Genomic DNA, 20,216 nt, shown 5'->3' with positions numbered 1-20,216 from the left:
CTTCAGTGTGGTCATCCAACTTCTCTCCAAGCAAAGAAATCGACTCCAGATTACTGAACGTGGTGATTTAAGACTCCTGCTAAGTGACTTAAAACCAGACATTGGGAAACAGATATCGCTTCATCAAGCCCATCCATCACATTAAGAATTTACTGAACAGTGAAGTAGTTACTAAATTTTACTGAATTTACTAAGTTACTAGTTACTAAGGTTCTTGATAAATGACTATCAGACTTTAAAAACCTGGTATCACTGGATCATGTTCAACAATTTTGTTGAATTAACATTGACTAAAAAGGTTTTTAAATTGGATTTTGAATCAATGTGCAATTAATTGTTACAGTTTTGAATTTTACTGTTACTATCTTCCTTCCATCGTGCAAATCGCCCAGTCACATGACCCCCCAGCCACGCCCACCAAGCCATACCCACAGAACCGGTAGTAAAAAAAATGAATTCCACCACTGGGTGGGGGGCACTGAGGATCAGTTTGTACCATCAAGGGGGCGGTGGACTGAAAAAGTTTGGGAACCACTGCTCTAGATCATATTTACTCAAACTTAAGACAGGCATATAGAGCAATCCCCCTCTCCCATCTGGGTATGTCTGACCACATCTTTCTGCTACTGTGCCCAAAGTATATCCCCCTTAGGAAAAGGATACAACCAGTCTTGAAAACTGTCGAAATCTGGCCAGAGGGAACACTCTGCCAGTTGCAGGATTGCTTTGAGACTACCAAGTGGAGTATATTTGAACATTTGGAGCTGCGAGAATTCACTGACACTGTACTCTCATACATTAAATCATGCACAGACAATGTAACAGTGAATAAGCACATCAGAGTTTACAGTAATCGTAAACCCTGGATGTCAGCAGAGGTACAATCACTTCTGAGAGCCCAAAACTCCACCTTCAAGGCAGGAAACGAAGACAAATACAATGAAGCCAGGGCAAACTTGAGAAGAGGCATTAATGTGGCTAAACAGAAATACAAACAAAAGGTAGAGAAGTATCTGGAAGATAATAACTCAAGACAGGTATGGCAGGAGCTACAACATCTAACCAACTATAAGGGCAATATGAAAAAAATAGCCAATGCTAATGCCCTGCTAGTAGAGGACCTAAATAGCTTCTTCACCACTTTGAGATCAAAAGATCAGTCTCTGTGGCTCTAGCCCAAAGGCTCTCTGACCTTCAGCCACTCACCCTGGATGAACATCAAGTGAGAGCTGAGCTGAAGGCTGTAAACCCCAACAAAGCTGCAGGTCCAGACTGGGTGTTGGGGAAAGTGGTAAAAACCTGTGCCAACCAATTAACAAGGGTCCTGACAAGGATTTTTAACTTCTCCCTGCAACAGGCTAGAGTCCCATCATGCTTGAAAGCAGCCACAATTATCCCATTTCCAAAGAAAGCAGCCATAAAAAGCTTGAATGACTATAGATGTAATATAAAGTATTACAGTATGGTATGCTGGTTTAACAGCTGCGGACAGGAAGGCCTACAGAGAGTGATCAATTCGGCACAAGAAACCATTGGTTGCCCTCTGACACCACTGGATGACATCGCCAGATCTTGCTGCTTTAGCAGAGTAAGGAAGATACTCAGGGATGATTCACACCCTGGTCAGTGTCTCTTTGCACTTCTACCATCAGGTAGAAGACATCAAAGTATAGCCAGCCGAACAAACAGGTTTAAAGATAGTTTCTATCCTTGGGCTGTGAGACATTTAAATACAACCACAATCATTCCATGCACATGCTAGGTTTTTTTTCTTTTTCTTTCTTTTTTCGTTTCTGTTATAATTTTGCACCAGTGAGGTTAAAACCAATTTTGTTGTATTTAAGTACAATGACAATAAAGATTATACTTATGCATACTTATACTTATTATGCCACTATGGAGCACAGAATGCATGATTTATTGAACTAGCTTTATGGCTTCTTGAAAACGCAGCAAATTATCTTAAAAGGGTTATTTTAGGGACTAATTATGTCATTACCATCACATGCTCCAGTAGCAAGATGAAATCCATTTTTATCAACTGCTGCACATGTCAACTCAACCCCTGGCCCATGAGCATCTTCAATCTGGTATATTAGCTGCCCTGTTTCCAATTCCCAGACCTAAAAATAAAACAGATTATACACAATTCAGCAGACTTAACTACAAGGGGTTTCCAAAAATAACTTTAGCAGGTATTACTTAAAAAAAATGTATGTAGTAAGTCTTAAACTGGAAGAATGAGAGGAACTGATTGAGTTTGAGAAAGGAATACTGAAAATATTTTTAATTTTTTATTTGTTTGTCTGTAAGCCGCCCAGAGTCCCCTGGGAGTGGGCAGCATAAAAATGCCAATAAACTTCCAAACTTCCAAACCATTGGTTGCCCTCTGACACCACTGGATGACATTGCCAGATCTTGCTGCTTTAGCAGAGTAAGGAAGATACTCAAAGATGATTCACACCCTGGTCAGTGTCTCTTTGCACTTCTACCATCAGGCAGAAGGCATCAAAATATAGCCAGCAGAACAAACAGGTTTCTATCCTTGGGCTGTGAGACTTTTAAATACAACCACAATCACTCCATGCACATGCTAGGTTTTTTTTCTTTCTTTTTTCGTTTCTGTTATAATTTTGCACCAGTGAGGTTAAAACCAATTTCATTGTATTTAAATACAATGACAATAAAGATGATACTTATACATACTTATACTTATTATGTCACTATGGAGCACAGAATGCATGATTTATTGAACTAGCTTTATGGCTTCTTGAAAAATGCAGCAACAAGAGATTTCAAAAATAACTTGAGCAGGTATTACTTTAAAAAAAAAATGTATGTAGTAAGTCTTAAACTAGAAGAATGAGAGGAACTGATTGAGTTTGAGAAAGGAATACTGAAAATAAGTATTCCAATTTCTCCTTGATTTAATAGAAAAATTCAGTAATTCCTTTGGGCTTGCAGTTCAACTGTTTTCCCCAAATGAAAGAAATGAAGTAATTTATTCATCCCGCCTCACCCATCTCTGGGAAAGACAAGTTCCAAAATGGTTTTTAAAATTGCATGTGCGCGTGATAAGAATATCCTAGTTTATGTATTTGTCCAAACAGGGGGAAATTTTTTTCTTTTGTTTTACAACTGTAAGGCTCATAAGACTTATACTCACCTTTACAATAGACTCAGAGCAGATACTTAGAACTTGGTGAAAAACTTTATTGTAAACCAGCACACTGATGCTCCTTTCATGGGACTGGGGAACTTGTTTCGTGTCTTGTATCATCCGAGTGAGAGGATAAATATCGATGACTGTCGATCCTGGGTATTACAGAATTGCATTAAATCTAGAAAATACTTACATTTTCATTTCAAATTTTTGATGACACTCTGACCTCAAGCATGTTCTTGCTCCTGTATGTAGTTTGAAGGTATTATATGTCTGATCAAATTAAATTATTGCTAGATTTTCGTGCACTACAATATTGCATTTACTCTTCCAAAAACTTGTTTCATGCACATATTCAAAAACCAAACCCTTAAATCTTATGCAAATGAAAATTAGAGATGATTTTTTTTCTTTGTCTATAGTCTATAGCAAGGACATGGAATATTTGACAGGCTGGAGGCCCCAGTTCTACTTGCTTTTTTCCTATTTTATGAATCGGAAAGCCCTTAGTGCTAAAAAGGGAAATCTTGTGGCTTGCAAACTGCAGGGAAAATATCTCATGTTCAGCTAATGCAATAGAATGTGACAATGACACAGTGGCTGAATCCCAGTGGATTTCTGAAAGGTCTCGGAGCAGCAGGAAGGAAAATAGTGCAGGAGAAATCTTTTTATGAGCATGAGATGGCATTGTCAGGTTTCACAGCAGATTGGGCAATAAATCTCTGCAGAATTCAGCCTTGCATGCAGATATTTTAGGATACAAAAAGTGGAAATTCTGTCTCTGCACGCAAGTTTAAGCATAGAAAATGGGATACAAGCTATGTTGACTACATTTATGAGTCATTGACCAAATATAGCTGAGCTGGTCATCCAGAAAATGATGTTTTTCTGTTATGTGGACTGCCAGATAAAGAGAATATGTAGGAAATACCAGTATCACATCTACAAAGTAAAGGCAGAATGGTCTTAATGTGGCCTTGCTTGTTTATGTACTAGATGTCCCCAGGAATGTCTACAGCAGGGGTGTCAAAATCAATTTCATTAAGGGTCGCATCAGGGTTGTGTTTGACCTCAGGGGCCAGATGGGCATGGCCAGCTAGACTTAAGTTGTGTCAGGGGGCACCTGTGATGGCCTGAATGCTCTGCCAGTGGCCCTCCTGACCTCCCTTTTTGTTGGCAAAGGGTTGCAGGAGATGCTGAGCTCAATTTTCACTGGCAGAGGCACTGTGGGCCAGTCCTTCACTGTTTCAAGGGCAGCCCTGTGGCCAGATCCGGCCTGCGGGCCTTGTGTATACAGCATATCCACTTCAATATTTTGGGGACAGACTAAATACCTCTGATGAATTCGCTGATCTGCCATAGATGCATTAGCAGTAAGCACCTGAATCTGCAGTTATATTCCGTGGCATGAAAGCAACACCCTCAGTAATATCACCTTCTTTTATCTGTTTTAAATATCTTTTATTTGTCTTTAAAATATATATTTATTGTCTTCCAGTGTAGGCAGGGGTGAGTTGCTGCTAGTATTACTGCCGGTTCACTTCACTCGCGTGCACACCTGCCACGCATTGCTTGTGCATGCACAGTTATCTGTACATTGTTCTGTGCATGTGCAGAACATTATGAAATGACAAAAAACATGCTGGCAATGGCATGGGCAACCAGGGAACTGGTTCAGGGGCATGGCCAACCTGCCATCCCTACCGGTTCGGCGACCTAGTCACAATTGCTACTACCAGTTTGCCCGAACTGGTGCGAACCGGTAGTAACCCACCTCTGAGTTGTATGTATATTGATACATTCAATGTCCCGTTTACATGTCTTTTTCTAATTTCAAATTTTCATATATTGCTTTCTTCATAGCAAAGTCACCAAATTTCTGTTAAATATCTTGATAACTCTTTAATGCCTCATGTCCAATAATACAATTGAAGTGTGATGACTCAAACTGTGCGCAAAAGCCCATCCTTATTTATACAATAGATTTCTAAAAAGTGTTACTTTAATACTTTTGAACAATTTCTCTGAACATTTGCACAAGTATCTACTATAAACAATTAACTGCACTGCAAGATCAGATAAACACAAACAATTGAATTAAATATAATCCCTTCAATGTTACAAATTACTAACAAATCCAAACACTGGCATTCTAAAATCTGCATTATTTATCATTTGTTATTTCACTTCAGTTAGCAGAGTCTTGCTGTAAGAATGGATTATTTTGCTACTGTTTATGAACTGGAAGCTTATGACCCAGAAATGAAATGTCAGTTCATAAAATATAATCACAAAGCTTCACATGGAGGAAGAGAAGGATTAGAAGGAAGAAATTGGCAGCTTTTTGAGATTCAGATGTTATTCACATGATTTCTTTCAAATGGACCCAACTGTCAACTTAGAGCACTACATTGCAAATCTTAAAACTTCAAAACAATAATAAAAAGTGAAGGAATTTTTTGCTGCAACATGACAGCACCAAGCCTTGTACCACACAAGCCACACTCTCTGTTATGCTCTATTCACCATACAGTCCAAATTCGGCACCATATGCCTTCCACCTTTCTCCAAAATTGAAACAATGCATTTGTGGAGTCTCTATTTGATTCAAGTGAAGCAGTGAAAAACTCTGTCAGGATCTCACTGAAGAGGAAAGGTATACAGTTGTTTTGTGATGTTTTTAAGAAACCTGTCCATTGTTGGAAGACAACTGTAGCAAATCAAGTGGAAAATGTAGATAGCAAGAGAGTTCATTTCAAGGATTATTTTCCTGTATCATAAAATATTCCTATTTAAAATAAAATTATGGAGGCATCACTTTTCATACATACTTGTTATCTTCTACAATTTTAGGCAAAATCCACTCTTAAGTGAACAGACTTCAAGTATGCAAATTAGTTTTTCTACCATTATTTCCTTCAACAATTGTTCATAGGCCTGAAAACTGCTTTGAAGGGCTTGAAAATGTTTTGAAGACTATTTGGGAAAGTTAAGTTCTCAAGACTGCAGAGCAGTTGGAGAAACTGATCTTTAAGTTAAAATATTATTTTCCATGATCAGAAAGATATTGTTGGTTCTGTTCCAGGATATCAGCAAGCCTGTTATAAAGCCACATATTTTTATCATACCCACCTGCAATAAGTGTTCCGTGGGTATTATCAAATACCATAGCAAAAATTTGTGACTCTCTGCGTGCCCCTTGAACGTCATGGAACACTTGCATCAATGAAAGCGTCTGGATATCCCACACTCTGAAAATCTAAAGGAATGACAAGAAATATGATGTGCGGTAAATAAGTGCCACAACAAAATGATCAAAATATGTTGTACTTCCCTGTGTAAAGCCTCAATATACAATATACAAACAAAATGAAAGAATTAGATATGCATATTAGTATTCTTCCTATTGTTTGCTTATCTTACCATACCATATGTATTATATGTATATTCTGCTACACACATTAGAACATACTCTATTTTATTCTCACGATTCTGTGAAAATGATCAGCCCAAATTCAATTAATTTCATCACCAAATTATGGAGCAAAACTAGATGTCCAGAGTGTAAGTTGAGCATTAACCATAGGTACATTGATTCCTTTTGTGTTAGAAAAGAATCCAAGCCCCCTGCCATTAAGACACTGCAGATAGAATAGCATCAGACCATGAGCGGGTTCCTACCAGCAATGGTACCAGTTCACTTTGCGCGCACATGCAATGTGCATTGCTCGCTTTGCTCGCATATGCGCCAGATGTACATTGCTTGCGCATGCGCAGTTCACTCTAAACTTTTCTGCGCATGTGTGAAGACCATGAAAAGCTAATAAAAAACATGGCGGCAATGTCAGAAGAGACCGGGGAACTGATTCGGGGGCATGGCCAGCCTGGGCCGCTGCCGGTTCTGCGATCCAGGTCAAATTACCACTACTGGTTCACCCGAACCAGTGTGAACTGGTAGAAATCCACCTCTGCATCAGACACAACTTGACAAGACACATGGACCAGGATTATTTTTTTTTACTGATCTGAGAGTACAATAAAGATTGACTGAGTGATCAGGATCACCATTCTCCACTTCTATGGAAGAGACCAGATCTAGTCTCATCAGGCAGAAGGAGACAGTCATCTCAGGTGGTGGATCAGGAAAAGTAGAGAATTAAAATATTGTGAGAAGCTAATTATTAACAACTAATTAACAAAGGAGAAATTAGTCCTGCTTCCAACCATCATAAACTGAGTCCCTGAGAAAGAGGAGGAATCCTGCTCAACGTTTATATTTTCCTGTTGGGCAGCAGCTGTGTGAGCTCAATAATGTTGAGAAGGGATATTCAGAAAAAGGTGAAAGCAACAAGACTATAGTATATTCTTCCTTTTTCTAAATGGAAAACTATCATTTTAAATTAAGATCTTAAAGCCCAGCATTCAATATCATCTGTAAAACACAAACCGTGATTAGTGAATGAATAATAGGGTCAACGTTGGACTTCAATGGAATTCACTCTTAAGTATATTGTATGTATTATTATCAAGTCAAAAATTTGATTCAGATCTTTTGAAATTAAGCATTTGGCAGGAATAGCACCTAGCCAATCTTGGCTTATCTTGAAAAAATGAAGCATAGCCTGATTTGGAGACTTTGTCTTTATTTTCTATTATTGAATCACAGACCAATTCCCGAAGGCCTTGCTATAAAGTAGCATTTTGTTCTGCAGCATGTTACAGAAAATTTACATCAAAAAACATTCCACAAAGGCAAGTTTTCTACCTTCTACTTGGCTTTCTGTCCTCACTTTGGGATAAAGGTTGCCAATGACTTTTTCAAATATGAAGAATTCTAACCAAGGTTGCTGTGAGCATTGCTGGGAAATGCACATTGCCAGATGCTCAGTACCAGATTCTCTATCTCACTCTCTATGCATGATTGTATGAATTCAGACACGAGGATAGTTGGAAGGTTCCAGTAGATTTGTTTGGAACATTTGGAGATGACTATGATAAATTGCCCTAGAGAGCTTCTGCAGTATTCACGGCAACAAAACTCACTCTTTCGGTTCTGGGGAAAAAAACAGAATTTGCCCTGGGGCCCTACCAGAATCTGCAAAAAGAATCTACTATGCATGCTAGGAGTGCATGGGATATAAGGCAAGGAAGAGGTTTTTACTTTTAAAAGGCATTCTTTATGTATGATAAAACACATTAGTATATAGCAGGGATGGGTTCCTATGCAAACCGGTACCAGTTCGCTTTGCGCATGCTTTGCTGGCCACGCATTGCTCACACATGTACAGTTTGCTGTGTATGGTTCTGTGCATGTGTGAAGACCATTAAAAGCTAATAAAAAATATGTCAGCAACAGCAACAGAAACCGGGGAACTAGTTCGGGGGCATGGCCATCATGGGTTGCTGCCGGTTCTGTGACCCAGGCCAGATTACCACTACCGGTTCAGCCGAACCAGGACAAACCGGGAGCAATCTACCTCTGGTATATAGCTAACTCATCATCATTTTATCTGAGGTTATAAACAATGAGCAAGAGCCAGTTTGGTGCAGTGGTTAAGACATCAGGCTAGAAACCAGAACTCCATGAGTTCTAGTTCTGCTTTAGGTACAAAGCCAACTGGGTGATCTTGAGCCAATCACTCTCTCTCAGCCTTAAGAAGCAGGCAATGGCAAATCACTTCTGAAAAAAGCCTTGCCAAGAAAACTGCAGGGACGTATCCAGGCAGCCTCTGAGAACTGGACACGATTGAATGGAAGAAAAGTTACTGTTTATTTCTGTCAAATTATCTAGATTTGTAGCTGAATTGTTTTAAGTCTTTTGACATAGCAATCCCTTTGCATATTAACTTAGACATAAGTGCCAATGTCTATAAGATTCTTCTTAGGCAGTGCAGGTATTCAAAACAAAGCATGAGATCTTGGCTCAGGGGAACCAGTGAGATGTGGGAAAAGAAAATCACATTATTATTTAAATCCTACAACTACGTAGTATTGCTGAGGGCAGAAAACCTTCATTATTCGCTCCAATAATTTCTGAGACCATCATACCAAATGTTCTCAATAAAATACAGTCCAAATTGCCACTAAAGTAGGAAGAGGCAATGTAAGACCCTGCAGATATAGCTTAATTACATCCCAAGCATCCCTGACAATTGGTTATTCTGACTTGATGCGGGGAATTGTTGCCCAAAAATATGTAGAATGCCTGTGGTAAAAATGAAGAGGTTGAAGCTAAACATACATAAATTGACAACCGTTGATATCTTATAAACTTGGATATGGAGTATAAAACAAGTATAGCAAATGTATTCCCCCCCCCCCCAAAAGAACACTGAAATGAAGACAACTTAGGACAACAACTATTTAGTTGAAATAGCATCTTTAACTTTATGCATATTTCAACCAAAATTTTCATAGTTTCTACATTTGCTCAGCCTTGTAACTAAAGGTCTTTTTAGAGTTAAAGTTCTTTAAAATATTCAGGACTTCCCTTTGCCAAATGCAATAAATTAATAAATGCAAGGACTCTTCATCTTAATCCTGAGCTACAAACATTCTACTTTATTGGAGGAAGGATTATTAGGCTTGTTCACAATCTTGAGTTATTAAAAATAATATGGGATTAAAAATATAAAACCATATTTCAAATATCTTAGAAATATTTGTTAAACATTTTGATGAATGATAAGAGGAATTGTTGTTAGATTCTCTTAGATATGAGACATTTGTAGCATCCTCTTAATATTGTCTGCATCTTGTCTTTTAGTTTAAAATTATGACTGATATAAATGATGCTGTACAAACAAATGGGTAATATGTATTTCAATGAATGGGAAAGTGGAATTACACTGCATCTATTTCAGATCTGGAACCTATAAGGAAAAAATAGTATTTTATCACTCATAACATTAAAAAGATCACTTTTGGCAGAGCAAATGGTTTTCACTAAGTCAAAGGTAATTCCATACCTTTGCAGTAGAAAGGGTGATAATGTGTTGATCCTTTTCATTGGTGACAATCTCTACAATACTAAATAAATGTCCCATCAATTTTCCCACTGGTTTGGTGTTGATGTTTGGATGCCATAAACGAATAATTTTGTCTTCTCCTGGAATTAAATGGATGATTTATTTTCTTATTTTATTTATAGACAGCAGTATCTCCCAGTTTTATGTCCTCCAGATGTGGAAGGCTTCACTACTAAATTACCAGTCAACATGCCTGAAGAGCAATAAATCTGGAAAACATCAGACTAGACCAGCCAGAAAGACCTAGGAGTAGAACTAGACCAGCCAGGAAGAAAATACAATGTTTTAATAATTCATGACTAGTATATATATTGAATGGTTCATAAGACTGACCAAGCCAACGATGAAATGAATACTTGTTTATTCTGTCTATATACTATATTGGACCAATATGTAACTATTTTCATATCTAATTAGAAAGTTAGAAAAGGTTTGCTATGATCAGTTTGAGTTATCCATCTATATGTGATGTATATATACAGTTGTTATAGCAGAGCATTCTAAAATAAGGACACTCTGGTAAGTTGTTTTACCCTATACACTTTACCAAAAATAAATTGTTTTGTCTTTCTGTTCTTTAAACGTGAAATGTTGGGTGGTGGTGGGTATTTGTTTTTTGTTTTTCCCACTGAAGCTCTAGAACAATATTTTTAATCTATCATACTGGTTTGTAACCCATCATTTCAGGCTTCTTTTAATGTGGCTTGTTAAGCATTATGTGAAAAAGCAAACAATGACTTAATAGCAATAACAGTAGTACTTAAACTTATATATTGCTTTATAGTGCTCTACATTCCTCTCTGAGTGGTTTACATATCTGGGTCCTCATTTTACCAACCCCGAAAGGATGGAAGGCTGAATCAATATTGAGCCAGTGAGATTTGAACTGCTGACAGCTGGCAGTCAACAGAAGTAGCCTACAGTACTGCATTCTAACTACTGTGCCACCACTATTTTCTTATTGTGTAATTTAAAGCCCATATTCCCATCCTGTCTGGTCAAAGTCACTAACAACAAAAATACAAATGATAAAAAACAAAATAAGAAACATCAAAATTAAAAACATAGGTAAAATTAAAGTATCACTGAGTTCAATTAACATTTGAAATGTGCTAATTCCTGTCAGCAACCATAATCTTGCTGTCAGTCCACCAAACAATTTATCTTAAATTTATCTTAAATTTAGTAGTAGTAATAGTATAGTAGTTAGACTTATATACCGCTTCATAGGGCTTTCAGCCCTCTCTAAGCGGTTTACAGAGTCAGCATATTGCCCCCAACAATCCGGGTCCTCATTTTACTCACCTCGGAGGGATGGAAGGCTGAGTCAACCCTGAGCCGGTGAGATTTGAACAGCCGAACTGCAGAACTGCAGTCAGCTGAAGTAGCCTGCAGTGTTGCATTTAACTACTGCGCCACCTCGGCTCTTTAATTTATCTTGAAGGGGTTTTGGAGGTGAGCTTTTCTTTTCTTAGATGTTATATTTTTCATGAAAGAAAAGCAGGAAGCACCATTCGTTATTCCACTTCAGGCTATAAAATGTATCTGGAACTGATTGGATCTTGTCCACCCATGCGCATGCTTCAATCATATTCTTTTGACAATCCACACATAGTGGCACAGGAGCACAGCTGTCTTGGAGCTGCAAATAGTAATATATCTAGCACCCTAATAGCCCAGACCTATTACACAGCAGAAAGTAGCCCACATAGGGCAGATAGTACCATTGGTCTCTTACTCTCCAATTTCAAACTGAAACTTGATCACTGGGAGAATGGGATGCTCATTAGATCACCAGACACCACTATCTCACAAGGCTCTATGTGTTAGGTATTGATCAGGAAGATTGCCATATCCATACCCATTTCAATTGTTAGGACTAGCTGCTGTGATCCATTTAAGTTAGCAGCTTTGGCAGCAAGGCAGAAGTAGCCTTGTATTGCTTTAAAGGAACTTATTGTCCTATTGTTCATTATAGGCACAGGATGAGTTGGGCTGTGGCTACAGAAAGGGATAGGAAGGAGGGAGAGTCACTAACCAAGCACTTGAATTGCTTACTTGAATTTCAATAGGAAGACTGTATGAAGTACATTACTGAATTCCAGAGTTTTTTTTTTTTTTAAATTGGGATTCCCATTCCTCTCCAAAACCTCTCCAAAGCATAAACACCTGGCGTGCATCTATCTAACCACTGATACAATAAGACCCAAAACATATTAAACATGGCCCCAATCACTAAATGGATGCCCATCTGATGCAACATTTAATGCATATGTTTAATGTTGTCTTCTTTCCTAATAGTATATCAATTGGCCATATTATCTCTGTATTATTCCTGGAGAGCATCTAGATTGGGGACATAGTTTTAGTATGGAAAAAAAAGAGAAGCAACTGCACAATTCCTTGCATTTCTCAAGATGTCATAGAATTTCTCTCAGAGAAATCAATTTTAGTCTGAAGGGGTTTTTATGTGACACAGAAAACTACATAATAGCTTTGAAGGCCATCAAACTTCCTAAGTATTAATCACTTTAAGAATTTGTTAGGGGCTTCCTGGGAGGAGCCTGCTGGTGGTGGCAGCAAAAAATCAGCTGCCTCCGAATTCCTGGCTACGTACCTGTTTAGAGGATCTTCCATCTGACGTCTTATCAGGTTTTCTTATCCTTCAGGCAAGAAGGAAAGAAGAAATTGTTTTGCTGGCAAATGCTCTTCGATTTTTGCAGCTTTTGTGCTTGCAGGGAAAGGGGGGCTAGCCCAAGGCAGAACGGCTGTCCGTGCTGGGAACTTCAAACTGCCTTGTGCAGGACAAATTAGGTCTCCCCCACTCAGTTCAAAGTTTTGTTTGATTTAATCTTATCACGAGCTGAATCCATTTCCATGCACAATAATTGTTTATCAACATTTTAGCTTCTTTTCTTTTTCTCCTCCGAAAAATTATTTACTTAGAGGCTTTTAAAATGGCGCCGAGCAGGCTGGTTTCTCCGGTAATAATGAACACTTTTTGTTAATCCTCACAAGAATTCACAAGAATTCAAAACAAAAGAGATTGCTTATCATATGTTTTGGTTTCACAATAGGCCAGCAGAAGCTTTTTAATTAGCTTTATTTCTACAAGAATGTTACTCCTTCATTAACTTTGCTTATCTGGAAGTTAAATGGTGATGAATCTGCTGAACGGTCTTGTTACAATGTTTACTCACTGAAAGTTTTGCCAAGCCTTAACTTCAAAATAAAAGGGGAACTCAGCCTCTTTACTTAAAGCTGCATATTCAGGCAATAGAGTTTTATTAACTGCAGGCAGATAAGTTTTGAAATGGCTTCAAAACCAAATATTAACTTGAAGTTGTAAATTTTTTTCTTATTACTATTCAAAATACCAGCTTCAATTTTGTAAAAGGCTTTCTTATCCAGCTGCGTTACAAGATGGCGATTTTATAGCTTCTGCGTTTGATATATGACACACTCAATCAGTTCTATTCTCCTGAAGACTTCTCCTTATTAACTGTTAAAAGTCTATAAATAGTATCCCATTTAAAACCGAGGGGAGCAGAGACTTTGTTTGTTTGTGCGTTTTTTTTATAATGGCTCCCAAATCGAAGCAGTCTAAGCGTTTCCTTAATAATACATCTCAAGAAATTGTTACAAAATCGCTGCCCTTGCCTCCCACGCCCTCTACTGGAGATCTCTTAACGCAAGAATTTCTTTTTGAAACCCTTAAAGAGTTCAGACAGGAAATTAAACAACTTTTATCGGACTTATATGATAAACTGGACACCAAGATTGCTCAAACAAGGGAAGATACGATCAGAGTTATGACTGTTATGACAGGCTATGTTTCTGAAATGGAGGACAAATTGGAACTTTTGGAAAAAACTAATTCTAATTTGACATCTAAAATTCAAACGTTACAACAGGAAGTTGAAAATGCTCAAAAACAACTCGTTATGATAAATTACAATAAGACTGCGTTTGCAATAAGAGTCAGAGGATTGCGTGAAAAGGAACAGGAGAATTTGAAACAGACCTTTTTTGAAGCTTTCAGACGTTCGGTGGGAAGTCCGGGATTTAACTTGAATTGGCAGATTCAAAAAATTTATCGCCAGAACTCGTGTGTAGCAAAACAACGACAGCTTCCGAGGGACATAATTATATATTTCACCACAAGAGAATCCAGAAATGCGATAATACAGAAGTTCTACAATAACAGGCTGCGAATCGATGGACAGGACTTGATTGTTTTTAAAGAAATACCATCTCAAATATTAAGAGCAAGGAGAGACTACACTTTCTTAACTGAAAAACTCAGAGATTCTCAGATACAATATAAATGGGAAGTGCCATCTGGTATCACAGTCACATTTGAGAACCAAAATTATCGTCTCAATTCTGTTTGCGAAGCCCGAGATTTCTACTACAAAACTCTGAAGGCGGGACTTCCTGATTCACCCGGACTTGGAGAAAGACAAGGAGAAGGAGAAGATAAGCAGCGGGACACGTGGCTACAAGGCGGAGGGTGTTGCTTTCCCTTTCCGGAAGGGCAGAAGAGTAAAGAATAAAGATCCAGCTATGCCTTTAAAATACTTCTTAAATTTTTAATTTGAATAAAATTTCAGGACTCCTGTCTGGTATAAAATGACAAAGCTGTATATCGATGAAGAGATATTGAGACTGAAAGAAGCGGTGCTGAATTTGGACATATATTGTATGGGACTTATATAAGACTTGTTTGAATCTTAATTTAAACTGCGCATGATCTATTCTTTGGGGCGAGGAGAGCGGAGATCATAGTTTTCTTGGATTGTGGTTTGGGATGAATGGAGTCGGGTGCGTGGGGTAGATGGAAGGGTAGTGAAAGTTCAATTAGATTATCTTGATCCAGAATGTAAGCTGATTTTTGTATAAATTGTTATTTGAATACAAGGTTAAGAAAGATTATCTGGAGAGTCTACACGAGGGTGGAGTAAATATGAGAGGAGCAATGGATGAGGATAAAATATATATGCGGACACGGGTAAAGGCAGGATGGGAGGTATAGAATTTATATGCGGAAGCAGGTAAAGACATTGTTTAAGATTTTAAAAATAATGAGAAGCTGAGTTTCATGTTAGAGAGTATATTGACTTTTCTTTCTTGGGGGAGGGTTCCCCCCCCCTTTTTTTCTTTTTATTATCCTTTTCTTTTTTGTTCTTTATTTTTTATTATTTTTTATTATTTTGTAACTTCTAATCTATTTGGTTTCAATATACTCCAGACTTTGCTTGATAAAGAACGATGCCGGGAATGGGACCTGGGAAGTCGGAAGGGGGTCAGGGAGGGGGGTTCAGGGGGTGGGTGGGGGGGAGGGTGGAAGTATAGACTCAATTTTCAGAACAATGAATGCACTTGGATACTGTTGCTTTTTTTTTTCTTTTTTTCTTTTCTTTTTTCTTTTCCTTTTATTTTTCTTTTGTTTTAGTACAAAACAAATAGACCAATGAATACTAGAAATACACCGAAGCGAGGTGTAGAGGGAAAGAAGAGGGGGGAATTAAGAGGGAGTGAGAAGGGAATGTAAGGAGGGTGAGATGGTGGGAAGGGGAGAAAGGAATGGCTGAGGGAGAGGGGAAGTAGAAGAGGGGATTGTTGGAAGGGAGAAATGAAAGTTGGAGGGGTAGAAGGAAGGGTGTATGTAGGATAGAAGTGTTATGAGTTGTTTATTGCTTCTTTTTTTTTAACTGCACAGTATTTAAGTGATTGTATAAAGGAAAATGAAAATGTAATAAAAGAATCTTTGATTAAACAAGAATTTGTTAGCATGAATGAGAATAAAGGTACTATTTGTCTATCCTTTGCCACTCTACATAATTCTTCTGGGCATGATGATTAGATTAGAAGACACTTCAAGGTTTCAACTAAAAAAAACCCCATTAAGTTACAAAGGCACTTATTTTTAGAAACTTGTTTTAAAAAAACTTGGGTAGGACAATTTGTCAGAGCTGCAAAACTGCCATAGAATACATATTTGAACAATTTATACTAAACACTCCACCAATTCTCACTTGCTTAGTGCATCATATAGAGCAGTGGTCCCCAACCTTTTTATCGCCGCGGACCAGTCAGCCTTTGATAATTTTACCGTGGCCCGCTGAGCGCGCGCAGGGGTGAGGGGGCATTGTTCGCGACGACACATTGATTGTTTATATATCAGATTGTTTTGATTAAACAACTTTTATTTTATTGTATTTAAACATGCCTTACAAAATAAAATACAATTACATAAATATAAAGTGCAAAGCTACGCTACTAGCGCTGTCTACGCTAGCCCTACGTAGCTGCGCAGGCACTCTTAGGTTTTTTTCAGGAATCGGCCAGCGCTGAAGCGCTGAAAAGGAATGAGAAGGGCGGCGCTGGACACAGGGGGGCGGTGGGCCGCTGGTGACGTCAGAGTGCCACCAGCGGTCCAGTAACACCCCTTGTGCCAGTTAGCCCTAATTTGCATACAGAAAGAAACTATGGCCCCCGGCCGCTGCAGCGATCATGGCCCCCGGCCGCTGCAGCGATCATGGCCCCCGGCCGCTGCGCGGCCCGGTGCCAGGTACTCCACGGCCCGGCACCGGTCCGCGGACCGGGGGTTGGGGATCACTGATATAGAGCTCTTACAGCTTTCAGAAGCAAACTTCATGCAAATTATTTCATAGTTAAAATTTATTTACTTTATCATGCATTTTCTATTAATCAACAAATTTTCCTCACATCCAATTCATTTCTCAGGGACTTGCTGAAGGGCAAAAAGTATGGTTTATATTAGCAGTCCCAGCAGTGGGGAGAGAGGATGTTTCTGTGCTCGCAGCAAGCATGCATGCCTGCTGCTAGCGGAAGTGGAACTGTACTCCTATCTAATATCTAGTTTGGTTCTGCATTACAGTGCTGGATTGATACTGCCCCAGACATCTTGTGGTGATGTTCTGGAAATCTTTAAATCTTTAGCTCTTCTCCCAGGTCTTAGGACAGAGTGCTTTTGGAGCCCTGTACTGATTTTGTTCTCTTACCTGTACTAAATGAGTATTTTGCAGAAGCAAGAAGACTTTGAGATGAATGCCGTTTACTTACCTCCTGTAACGACGATATTGGCTTTTACACAATACGTGAAAGTGTTAACACCTCTCGGGATTGAAAATTCCCGGACAGGTCTGTAATTGTAACAAGACATTTGATCATACATACAGCTAAGTATCAGTTATTTTTGCCTAAATCCATAGTAGATCCAGAGTGGTCGACACCTAGAATGCTCTACCTGACTCCATTGTTACATCCTCAAACCCTCACAGCTTCAACCTTAAACTGTCTACCATGGATCTCATCCCATTCCTAAGAGATCTGTAAAGGGGGAATAAGTGCACCAGCGTGCCACCGTCTTTGTCCTATGGTCCCCATTTATTTATATTCATTTTCTTTGTTCAGGTCCATGTTCATACTTGTACCTGTTATCTTGTACATGTTTGAAAACTAATAAATACATAAATAGTTATATGATGGTAGTCCTGGGAAACTGATTTCAGAGTCTAAATATATAGAAGACTTTGTGCTAGGACTCAAATTTCTATCAGAGACGCAACCAACAACATCACTTGTATGGTATTTCAAACAAAAAGTCACTGAAGGTAAGAGTTTTCAATATCACCAGAAACACAGGCAAAATTATAATGAGCAGAAAGGAAATAATCCATGGATGTTTGTATTTTTTAAATCAAGCCAGAACCAATTGTAAACACTACGTGGTGAAATGATCAGCTATATGAACAATCTCTTTGTTGGGTTTTGGATAATTAAAATGCATATTTTCAGTACACTGTTTGAGTTGGGTGCTTTATAAAAACACAAATAAACAAACTTACAAATTGTCTTCAATTCTTTTCAGGTCATCCAAAACCAATGAATGAATGCTATCCAATGAACAGGATCCAAAACAATTCAAAGCTGGAATATATTTTACTTTTAAAACCCAGTCATCATGCAGTTTACGTCTAATGCTAGAGGTGATAAAAATGAAACATTAATTTAAAAGGCACATCTGGTTATAGATCTGAAAATGAATTTAATGTTGCACACTGGTCCTCAAGGAGCTTAGTTTCCAAACTCAACCACTTTAGTAACCCTCCTCTGAACAAACTCCAAATTGTCACGGTGCTTTTTGAAATGTGGTGCCCAAGACTGACACAATATTCCAAGTGTGGCTTGACCAGGGCAGAGTAGAATGGAACATTTACTTTCTGGATCTGGTATTTGAGTTGGACCTAGCATTTGCTTCTTTGCAACTGCATTACACTGTTGATAGACAAAAAGACACCAGGAACCTTTTTATATGTACCATGCCAAAAGTTATAATATCTCTTCAACTTCTCTTATCCCAGTCATTGAGAAAAAATTCTCACTGAATTCTGAATTCATTTTTCCATCCAAGCAAAGTGGAGCCATCAATATTATTTGGGTCAGTCAACTGTGAATCTATTTTTGTATGAACAAACAGAAAACATGACTTTGGTAGCAGAGATCAATGGAATAGATAGATAGATAGATAGATAGATAGATAGATAGATAGATAGATAGATAGATAGATAGAGATATCAATGTAGATATATTGCTCTGTCTTCTTTTCTTGTTTCAATTCAGGTTAGTTTCAACCCAGAGGGAAAAGAGAACTTCTGGGAGCTAGTGTCTATAACAGGAAAGTAGGGAGAATTTATGTGTAAGTGTTCTAGGGGGAATGAATAAGAAAGCAATATCGACAAGAGAAGCAAAATTGTTTTCCTGCCTGAAGAAGACCCAGCCAGGTACATTTGCTAAAAGTGCAAACTTATTTCTTTTTTTGGAAAAAGAAAGGAAAGGAACTCTCAGAAAAGAGAAGAGGCTATTGGGTATCCAGAAGGGACAGAGAAGTAAGCAAAAAAAAAAAAAACATTTAGCAAAGGTAGACACATGGAAGACTCTGATTCAAACAGCAAGAGTATCAATAGGTACAATGGAACACAGAAACTGGTATAAGGTCTTCCTCTAGAGGACAATTAAGAGTCAACATGTTCCACTGAAGACTTTGCTGAGATCCAAGAATAACATATCTAAGGCATTCTCTGATTTATTAAGGTAGTAACTGTATCAAAAAAAGAAGACAAAGTTAGTTTAGCATGATTGATTGGCAACAAACCTGTGCCGGCTTCTGTTAATTTTAGGAAATGCTCAAAAATATGCTACTTGATAATCTGTTTAGAAGATCTCACCCATTGTAGAAATCAAATAAACAGGTTGGTGTGCCCAGGTTTCTCCTTCTATAGTTATGAGCCAATTGTATCATCTCGTCAAATTTCAATGAAGCCTATTATTATTTTAAATTGTATTTGAGATGTTAGAGAGTGGAAATGGTGATGTTATATAGCATCATTTTTTTCTTTAATGGCCATTTTAAACTACACTTCTATTAAACGTGCTGTGCCATGTTTATAGATGTGTTCCCATAACTCACTGTAGACAATATTAGCTAGATGCTCTTTATAGCATCTTCATGAGTATATTTTCTTGTTTCCCTCTTCTTACACGGAAAAGACTTATCTGTTGTAGCTGCAGTGTGTATTATTGAATTGTTCTTCTAATGTAGGATTTAATCTAAGGAATTTATTACCATTAAAGTTGAGATTTCCTATCAATTTAGGGAATTTAAATGGGAACTAGATAAATACTTGGGGAATAGGCTATCAAGAGTCATGATGTTTTACGTTGCCTTAATGCCATAAAAGCAACATGCTTAATTTCCAGTTATTTGAGAAAAATAATAAAAAAGAGCTAGCCTCTTCATGTCTGTCTTCTGAACTTCCCAGATGTGCTGAATCTCAAAAATATGCTACTTGATCATCTGTTTAGATCTCACCCATTGTAGAAATCAAGCATACAGGTTGGTGTTCCCAGGTTTCTCCTTCTATAGTTATGAGCCAATTGTATCATCTCGTCAAATTTCAGTGAAACCTATTATTCTTTTAAATTGTATTTGAGATGTT

General features: G+C 38.0%; 1 protein-coding gene across 1 annotated transcript in view; it reads right to left on the bottom strand.

Annotated features, from left to right (window-relative positions):
- The window catches only part of WDR64 (WD repeat domain 64), an 81,393-nt gene that overhangs the window by 38,291 nt on the left and 22,886 nt on the right, over positions 1–20,216 (bottom strand). Inside the window, exons 10-15 of the mRNA XM_032216039.1 lie at positions 18,066–18,200; positions 17,281–17,360; positions 10,132–10,271; positions 6,296–6,422; positions 3,167–3,315; positions 2,000–2,123 (exon numbers count right to left, since the gene is read on the bottom strand). Coding sequence (XP_032071930.1) covers positions 2,000–2,123; positions 3,167–3,315; positions 6,296–6,422; positions 10,132–10,271; positions 17,281–17,360; positions 18,066–18,200 — 755 coding nt within the window. The remainder of the gene's footprint in view (positions 1–1,999; positions 2,124–3,166; positions 3,316–6,295; positions 6,423–10,131; positions 10,272–17,280; positions 17,361–18,065; positions 18,201–20,216) is intronic.

The sequence above is a fragment of the Thamnophis elegans genome, chromosome 4, assembly GCF_009769535.1.
Source record: "Thamnophis elegans isolate rThaEle1 chromosome 4, rThaEle1.pri, whole genome shotgun sequence".
Lineage (NCBI taxonomy): Eukaryota > Metazoa > Chordata > Lepidosauria > Squamata > Colubridae > Thamnophis > Thamnophis elegans.
The sequence above is the reverse complement of the archived record's forward strand: the minus strand, read 5'-3'. Positions and strand labels throughout refer to the sequence as shown.